Genomic DNA, 10124 nt, shown 5'->3' with positions numbered 1-10124 from the left:
GCTCCGGTGTTGAAGGCGCCCTCTCTCGAGCCGCTCACCTCAGTAATACAAATAAATATAAGTACTATAAAAAATAAACAAGGACAACATTTACTCTGCATTTAATGATGTCACATGAGATTAAAACTGCTCAGAATGTGTTGAATTATTTTGATGAATTATCAGCTGGCTCTGCTCAAGGGAGATTCCCCAAGAACATCCAAAGCTACTGCTTGTTGGTCTTCAGGAAGTGCTTTTTTGGTGGATTTTGACTCGCCAGCAGGTGTTCTCCTTTAGGAGCAGCTGTATTTGAAATAACTTCTATCTTCTTCTGTGTAATTGGGCTCTTTTCCTCCTAAGCCATGGCACTATTTGCTGTCGATAAATTATAATAAGGGTTACTGCAGCAATAAGGTAAAAAAGAGTACTAAATAGTATTACTCCTCTTCTTGCTCTCCGAAGGAGCCCCTGACTGGAGGAGGTCCACTGTCAACACTACCTCCATATCCTTTCAATTTGCAATACGGAGGAGCCCAGCCATACCTGCAGTGGCAGTTCTTATGATTGTTACATACTCCTCTGTCATGACACTTTGTCATGTTACAGTTGTAGTTCAGCAGTGATACGCTGGCACATGTCCTGTTGATACAAAGCATATCACGACCACATGGCGCGCCATCTTCCACAGCTCCCACATCATCTACTGGTATCCCTACATGGTAGTCAAGACCCCAACACTTTTTATGTCCAATAGGGGTTTGGACTAGCGTTACGTGGTCCGGCAAGAAAGGCAATTCGTTTAGGTTTTCACACTGGATCCTACCACATAAGATATTCTCAATACTGCATTTTGTAAAATGGGCACTGTCACGAATCCCACAGTTCCCAAACCGGTCACCTTGAGTATTCACTGCTTTGAAGCAATCTAATGAAGCAGCTCTGGCCTGTTTGCCAAAGAGACGCTGGCACTGTTTGTGGTGGGTAGAACATTTTCCTCGATAACAATAAGCCCCGTCTTCACAAGGGGCTCCATCTTGTATGTACGAATCTTGTGGGCACTGAGGGGAAGTCCCATTGCAATACTCTGGCAGGTCACAGACACCAGTACTTGCTCTGCAGACCTTTCCTGCTGGAAGGAAATGACATCTCTTGCAGCATTTTCCAGAAGCACAGACTGAATTTGCCGTAAACGTACAATTTGGGTGACAACAAGGATCCTTTCTGCAGTTTGATTCTGAGCCACAGTCACACTGCTCTCCGTTTTCTACTATTTTATTCCCACAGTATTGACGCTTCATGGCGTAGAAAGTACCGGGCGCTGGTGGTTGACGAATGCAGTTGGAACCACGTGCAACAAGGTCAAAGTAGTCTTTGTAACTGCAGTCACTGAATGCATCTGTGTCAACATCAGTTTCGTACATAACGCATCTCTTTCGCCTGCATTTACAGCCCGGTTTATCATGGTGCATCCCAAGATTATGGCCCAGCTCGTGGACAAATGTGATAACAAATGAGGACAACTTCCTATTACTGAAGGAATCAACGGCTGCTGACCACTGGTTATTACATATGGACCCTAGGTACGCCAATCCCAGGCTCTTTCCAAAGCCCTGAAATACAAATAAGTGAGCAACATCATGACGCATCCGTGGAGACAGGTCTGACCTTCGCCATTTGTTAAAGGCATAAAGTACATGACCAATAGAGTTAGTAATGTTTATAGGATTGCTTTTGGTCCAGATCTCCAATCCCACAAGAAACAGTCGAACAGAAAGCTGTTTGTACAGAGAGTCCCCAGTGTTGATGACTTCTAGGACTTGCCTCAAGACCTGGGATTCATTCCTGCCTGACCTCACAAACCATGCATTGTCCACCACCACTGCTATCTTCACGTACCTGACGTGTGTCCACCATCCCTCCAACGCCTCTTCGTCCGCCTGCACTGCCTGGGGCTCCTTGAGCCAGGGCAGCAAAGCCTCTTGGTGCTGCAGCTCCTGCGGGGTCAACCCGCAGGTGGGACCCACGGGGTTGCTGGCCTCCATGCAGTAGAGGATGTGCCGGAAGGCCGGATCGTCGGGGATGGGCTCAATCTCATAGATGTCATCCTCAACCCAAAGCATGCCATGGAGACCCCTGCCGCAGTTGCTGAGCGCCACCATGGAGCCAGGGCTCCCCTGCACCTCTCCCTGGTAGAAGCAGTTGTCATGAACGAAGGGGTGCTCCTCCCAGCGTGTCCCATCCTTGCCGTAGGTGACCAGGGTGAAGGGGTGGGAAATCAGCCCTCGCCTGGGCCACAGGCGCAGCACCCAGGGCCGCCCAGCCACCTCCAGCCAGTAAGAGACAGCCAGGGGTTTGGTGTCAGCCCGAGCACTCAACTGCCGCGGCACCGTCATCCACATGGAGGTGACACGCAGACCCCCGGGCAGGTCCCCTGGGGCTGGAGGGAACCCCACCAGGCCCAGCAGCATCAGCAGCCTCAGCAGCAACGGCAGTGCCTCCATGGCTGCTGCCCGGCACTGCCCCACACCCTGCTTTGTGAGGGTATGGAACCTAGAACCACGCCCAGGTAACCACCCCGAGGCCTCCAACGGCTCCTCGGCAGAGAGGAGCAGTATCATCGTCACAGCTCACTTTGCCTTCTCCCTGTGCAAATCTTTGCCTCCTCCCTGTGCAAACGTACCCCCAGGCAGCAGGGTGCCATCTCATTAGCTTGAGACATCCATCCCCTCCTCTTTGAGCAAGTACAGAGGTTCTTGTGGGGAGGAAGACCAGAGATCTTGGTCAGACCTGATCTCTGCTCAGACCCATTAGTTGGTTAGCCTGCCACAAGCACGTTCACAGCTTTTGTAATCTTAAATTTCAAATTAATGGATGTTTCTCCTTTCTGAGCAGATATAGCAAGGAGGGGCCCCAGCTCAGCTTCACACTCCTGGTCAAAGATGTTTGTGTTGAGCAAAGGGATCGTTTAATTAGACCATCTTGTAAGCCATAAAATGTTCCTCTCCACTCACCTTTCCGTTTTAGGAAGAAACAATCATATTGAGCTGCATAGGTGGATAATACGGATGGAAAAGATACTCCGGTCAACCTGGAGCTTAAGTCTGAAGGATATTGCTCTCGCCACAGCTCTGATAGTGGATTTTCAAAGATAAGGGAATTAATTTAACCCAACCTTCCTTAAGTCAAAATCTTTTTATAATTTGTAAACAAACAAAACAAAACAAAACAGAAATTAACATGATTCAGATATTTGGTAAAGCAGCAGAGACTAAACAGGGGTTATTCTGGGGCTGGGTGAACAAGACCGTGTAGCTTGGTAAGGCTCCTGATATCCTTTTTCAGTACAAAGCCCAGGCTTATTGTGTAAGAGCATTTTCTGTTGGGCAATGCTTACAGATGCAGTACTTCATCTGTGAATGAAATACTTTACTGCTGATTTGAGCCATACTGAGGAAATCTGTCCTGGATAAACAGCCCTATTGACAGAGGGTGCTCGTTGCCCTGCCTTACCATTTGTTCCATCAGACAACAATCCCTCAGATTCACGGCACTGAATCAAGCTATGAAGGCCAGTCATGTGGTGTATTGCTGATGGTAAATATTAATTTTTGACAGATTTGTAGGACATCTAGCTTGTCTGTATTCATCTCCTCACATTCCTGTTATCATTATTTAGCGCTGGATCATGATAGCTTCTTAGTCCCAGTGGAGCCCCACTGTGTTGAGTACTATAGAAACACATTCCTGGCTCTGCTGTTCTGGCTTCACTCCAGTAGATCAGCTATATTTGTGTATCGCCTGCCTTGCTATTCTGATTTTTCTCCTGCTCAACAAAGGGGATATTTAAAACACTGGGGAGAGGAGAGTGGGGAGAATGAACAAATAAATTCTTTTGCTTGTTAATCTGTAAGTGTCCTTGCTCCACTCTCTATTGCGCTGATAGAAAAACATGACTAGTTCTTTGCTGGATGTGCAACTATCCCAGCATATTCTGTAAGTTGCCACATACCTACAGACTTCATTGTGACCTGCAAAGCAGAATGGTGCTTTCAGTCATACAGATGAAGCTCTGGTATCAGTGCAGGTTTGTCAGTTGTTTGGAGCACAGGCTGAATCTCTGTGATGTGAATTTACTTTATTTAACTATTCCTTCCTGTCAAAGTATGGTGTATAATACTGGCCCACTTCTGGCTGTTGTGGTCTTACGTGCAAAATGTACTGGCCAGTGTCTTCCTGCTAATTGAGATTGTTTCCAGCTTTGTACATTGTGAGGTCAGGGTTACAAGTACAGCCTCTAAGTTTCTGTGAAGTGGCATAGCAAGACTAATCTCAGCCTCTGATGATGTACAGTGCAGCACCAGCATGATGGGCTGATATTGTTCTGATATTGATCAGAACAATATCAACCTCACTTCTTTGGGACCATACTGAAGTAAAAGATGAGATAATCTGTACTTGGGGAGCAAATTTTAATTTTAATGTGGCTTGTGACAGGAATTTTACAACTACTACTCCTGCAGAGGGCAGATGCTCCTGAGTATGGAATTCCTTTGCAAATTGCTGCACAGAGCTATTTGAGCTATGCCCCTGTGTTAATTCTCAGAGCCAATGCTGAGCATCGATTCACTAGAAGTTTCCTCACAGAAGACCTTGTAACTTAAAGTCTATAGGACAACAAGATGAAGCCTAGGTGACACTCTCTGCATCAGCTTCTCAATGCAAAGGAAGAGGAACCCACACCTTCTCATCCACATTTGCAGCAACTGAGTAAATCCCCCCTCTGAAAAATGCCTTGTGCAGACTAAGGAGGCAAAAGCCCCATGTAGTTGTTGAGCTGAAAGACCCCATAAACTCATGTCACCTCTACCAAACCAGAACTTCTGTCTCTCCAAAGCAGCATCCAGTTACCTTGCAAATAACCTTTGATAATGCAGCATTATCCAGCAGAGAAGGAACACTTTGCTATAGCTCATTTTTCACAGGCCCAGAAGATGGACCAAGTTCCGTACCTTAGGTTAGCTCAGTTGTTAGCAGTAATTCATGCTCCCTCTGGGCCTTGGGGATGAGCAGTCAGGGTGGAAATGACGGATTTTTTTATCAGTACCTGCTGAGGGGGAGCACGTAAAATTCCTGGGAAGGAAGCAGAGGTGTTAGGGTTACCAGGCAACCAGCGCTAGTAAAAAATAATGTGGAAGACGCACAGGGAAGAAGGGATCCAATCAACGACCTGCCTGGCCAATTAGGTGCCTCAGACAGTGATGAAGTGAGCACACTAAGATTTCGCAGTAGATGAGGAAATCTGGTTTAGGTAGACAGAAGGTGCAAGAAAAATACCATATGTGACTAAATGGACAGAGTAGAGATGAAAATCCTTCACTGGCATTAAATAAGCCCCTTTATTTTAAGCATTATAAGGCCTATTGTTCAAGCAGAGGGTTTTTTTTAGGGTTTTCATTCATGTTCTGCCACCGATGCTGCTCGTTGGATTTTGCAGCTCCCTCCAATCTTGAAACGCCGAAATTAACCATTTGTTTTCACTTCCTCATCTGGTCAGCCTGTCCATGTTTTACATCCTCCCACTGGGTAGCACAGGGCTCACTGTCAAACCAAAGCCCTGTTTTTTAGCAGAAAATATCATAAATCATGAAAGCAAATCCTGATTTTGTTCATCAGACTGGGGAGATGCTTTGTTTTGTTAAAACCTTCTATCAGATCAACCAAATGCCTGACTGAGGGCATAAGAAACAAGTACTTTGCAATTTGGCTATGTTAGGGTATATAATATACAGTAAAATGATGGCATTCAAAGCTTACTGAGAGTTATTCTACAAACACTAAATCTGTGATACAGTCCAGAGATTAGGATTATTAGGCGTGTGCAATAAGGAGGATGCTTGGGAAGGCAGTTGGTTTGCTTTACTTTCTTCCCTTTCCTGGGCAAGCCTTGGCTGTCAGCAGTCACTGCTGACAGCAAGCAGTGCCAGGGCTCTGCTCCAGGGCCCTGATCTGCCCTTTGAAAACTGCATGGGAGTAAAAGACCAGTTGATTCTGAATTCAGTAAACAAATGCAGACAAGTAGAGCTGTGCAGGACAGAGACCATGATCCAGGGTTACCTGACTGCACAATCTTCCTCTTCCTGGACATTGATCTGCATCTGACCCATGTAGCTCTCAGGACAGGGGGCAACTTCTGCTTTTCCCACCAGTCCCCTCTGGGTGATCCAATACCTGCAGACTGGACTTGTAGCATCCTTCTTTGCTGTGGGCTTTTGTGTTGATAATGCCAATGCAGCAGCAGAGATGCTAAGATCAGAGGTGCCTGAAGATACATAAAAGCCAGCATCTAGAGCTTCAGCATGTTTATAATAGGTTATCATGTGCGAGATGACATATCTGGTGCTTCTTTGCTTGGGACCTCATCTCCCCTCCTGCCTGCAGTTTTAGTAGCCATGTAGCATCCTGACATTTCATCTTTATTAACTTCTTCACAGATAGCCATTTGGGGTTTACTGGGAGATTAATTGTTTTCAAGAAGCTTTTAGACTGTTAGCAGGGTTTTGTCTTTTTTTTTGCCCCATCCCTTCAAACAGATGACTATAATAAAGCACTGTGAGATGTATTAAAATGCCCCAAGAATGCCAGGACTCTTCTCACTGTCCCCCAGTTTTTCTGTTTCTTGCAGCCCAGAGCTGAGAGCAACAAGGGAGGGACCCATTTTTTGAAGAGGGCACCAGCTGCAGCTATCATTACCGTCAGTTTAGTTAGATCTTCCCCATGGCATTTTTCCAGGAGAAAAAAGAGCACACAAGCCTGGCTATTTTTTTCTATAGTCAATGCATGTGATTAGGGGTATTTATAAAAACTGTGCAGAAAACAGCATCTCAGGAAAAGGAAAAGTACAGGCAGATGCACTGAAGGAAAGAAGAAATTAACAGACTTTGAAGTCAGCAAAAGTGCCTGATTAAGGATTTAAACACCAGAATTTTACAATTTTGCTGTGCTGTGGGTTTCTAAAGCACAATTCAGTGATGGCTTTTGAGGTCTGTTGGAAGATATTCTGTAAATGACTGTATGTGTAGTGCCATCTGAAAATACTGGTAATGTTGGCTCTGTTTTCAGGGTGGAAAGAAGGAAACTTCACCAGCAAAAATGTTAAAACAAAATAAGGGAGCTCAACTCAAAGCAGCCCACTCAAACCTTTCCATTCCCTCCTTTGAAATGTTGTGATTTCAGCATTTTCCTTGCACTGCCCATAATTTTCCATCACTGATTTGTTCATTTTTTTATGTCCTCCCCCCAAACCAAAGGTAAGCATTTAAAAAAACATTTTCCTATTTACTATAAAACCAGTAGTGAATCACTCATTTTCTAAGTAATTCAAGGCCAGCAATTTTGCATTAGTGTAGGAATGTGAATTTCCGTTGTGCTTCACTGCAGAATTAGATTTGCCCAGAACACAAAATGGGACTTGGAGCTTTTTACTATTAATCTGAGATTTCACATGCAGGTTGGTAGAATCCAAAGTGCTGTGATTATATCCTTGTTCAGCAGCCTCTAATGCATTTTGGAAACTGCCCAGAGTATAATGAAAAGGATACATGCACAATAGTTTTCACCTGATGGAATATAGCTAGTTTATTTGTTCCATCTCTGCAGACTGCTAGAGGTGCTCACAGAGAGTTTTCCTTCCATCTGCAGACATAGTCCTCTCAATTTAGCTGTGTTTATTTGAGACTATAAAGGGAGTCCTCGGTAGCATCCCCACTGTACCCATAACGTGGTTGGAGGGCTCAGTGCTACAATCTTGCATCCTGGAGCTAACAAACATTGTAAATTAAGGGCAGTGTCTTTTGGTATATGTATGTGTAGTGCCTACAGAAGGGGGGCATAGGAAAATGAGATTCCCCATTAGTTCTGATCACAGAAATATATAAATATAATTTCACTGGGGGGAGGGTGACACTAACATCCAAACACTGGGGCATGAAAATGTGCCAGTTTTTATCCAGGTATTTAATTATTTTTAAAACACACAAATGTGATGAATACACCTAAATATTCATTGCCTAATATGCCTTTGAGATGAAAAGCAGAGTGCATAAATTCCTCATATTACCTGATAGCTTCCATTAGCTCTCCATTTGTAATCCACACCTCCTGCTAAAAAGGACAGAACTCATTAGAACTCTCCCTTTAGAGGAAGCCAAGCAAAAAATTCCCAGAGGTTTATGCTATAGAAGGTGAAAATGTTACCAGATGAACAGTTCTTCCCAGTGCTTCACTAGTCTCACCATGTAATTGAAGATTTATTGTAAGTCATTGAACACTATTATTACCCATCCAAGAGTCTTTGCTTTTCAGTCCCTCACTCACCCAAAGACATCCTTGCTGAGGAAAAGTGCAGAGTCAGCAGGAAAGGTGGATAACATGAATAATTAAAATGGAGGTGGAGTTCCCCTTTGCTACTGAAGAGAAATGGTTTGCACAAAAATAGAAGGGTGGCTGCATTGTCTGTGGCATTTCTGCTCTCTGGGGGGATTGTTCAGGGCAAAGGTATTTAAATATTTGATTTAGAACAGCAACCTAACATAATAATACTATAATATTATTTCTAAATAATATTATTTGGAAGCACTCTGCTGTGGATAACGCTAAAGTGGTATGTCTGGCAAGGGTAGAAACTGCTAACAAGTAGCAGTTAATTAATGAATGGAGATGTGCAGTGTGCACATGTGTATTTATCCGCTGGCAAAGTATATTGCACAGAATATTATCTCTGTAACAAAGACAAGCACTCAGAAATGAGAAAATTGGAAAATTAGGGTTAGCTTTGATTTTTAATATAGTTGGGTCATTAAACACTATCAAGTGCCATTTTTTCATAGCTTTCTTCTGCCTTCAGTGTTAAGGATGGACAGTGCTTGCTGCTCATTACTTTGTTTTATTCTACTGTTCAAGCATTTTTACTTATTTTTTGCACATCAGGCAAATCCTTTTTTGAAGAGGGGATTATAAATTTCCTCATGACACTAACCACCCCAGCATCATATTTTGCAGAGATTATAATATTTATTTTCATAAGCCACTGAGAGCTAAGGAACCTGTTATCATCCTCCTTTTAGAGATGCAGTCTTGAGGCACAGCGATAACAAAAATCTTATTTTAGGTGCTTAAACTGAGAGAGATTTCAAAGAACTTGACTTCTCAGAGTGCAGAGTTATAAAACACAAAGAATGACCACTTTGCACCAAGGGCTTAGCATATCTATAAATTGGATCACTGTGTCAGTCTCCAGCAAATGAGGAACTGAAATTACCAGACAACTGTGAAATGTTAGGTTGAAAAATACTTAATATAATGTATGACTATATCACTGGCAAGAATAGACTTCAGTCCTCCAATGCAGCATTATTCTGCCTTAACTCCTTGATCTTGTCACTTTCTGTAACCTTCCAAAGCTCTTGTCACTTTCTGTAACCCTCTCCAAAGGCTCAGGTGAGGAGGATGCACAGAGTTCTGCTGTCGGGACAGGGGGCCATTGGGTGCTCTGTACAGTAGATGAGTAGATTGTGGTTGTCAGTCTAGATAAAAAGCTCATTAATCCTCAGTGTATGAATGTTGCTCTTCATGCTATAAATGACCAATGATACCACTAAAGAGTCAAAATTCCAAGGACCAAACCTCAGGATAGGATCCATGCAGTGTTCTGATTGTATGACCTCAAACATCCCATGTTATTCCCACATGGCAATATAAATCAGGGCTACCCCAGCCAATGCAACCAAGATGGGTGTGATGCTCAGCGGGAACCTGCAGCCCATGTCATTTTCATTATGAAAGTGACTGGCAATTGCCAGAGAGCCATGGTCAGTTGAGGATGATTGTGGAACACCTGCACCTCTGTTTTTGAACAGACAGCTCAGAATTAGCATTAAAAATGCATTCAGTTTTCATCACTAATGCCATCGTTCTGGTTATGCAACACCCATGGGTGAGGAGCAGGTCACCTTGCACTTGTAGTGGGAGGCTGGGGCAGCACAACCCTTCGCTGCATGCTTATGTTTCCCTGCCCAGTAACTGTGAGCAGGGACAAGGGATGTTTTCCAATCCCATCCCATCCCCATCTCCATCCTCATCCCACCCAA

The 10124-nt window shown here is 44.0% G+C and overlaps 1 protein-coding gene across 1 annotated transcript; it reads right to left on the bottom strand.

Moving 5' to 3' along the window:
- Window positions 1–300: 300 nt before the first annotated feature.
- On the bottom strand, window positions 301–2597 carry LOC130605683 (disintegrin and metalloproteinase domain-containing protein 20-like). The gene is given in 2 exon segments (XM_057421378.1): window positions 301–440; window positions 443–2597. Coding segments are annotated over 2 exon segments (2295 nt in total).
- Between the last annotated feature and the right edge of the window lie 7527 nt (window positions 2598–10124).

Source organism: Pezoporus wallicus, unplaced genomic scaffold (assembly GCF_028554395.1).
Source record: "Pezoporus wallicus isolate ANWC-B61680 ecotype Strahan unplaced genomic scaffold, APGP_CSIRO_Pwel_v1 contig_2144, whole genome shotgun sequence".
Taxonomy (NCBI): Eukaryota; Metazoa; Chordata; class Aves; order Psittaciformes; family Psittacidae; genus Pezoporus; species Pezoporus wallicus.
The sequence above is the reverse complement of the archived record's forward strand: the minus strand, read 5'-3'. Positions and strand labels throughout refer to the sequence as shown.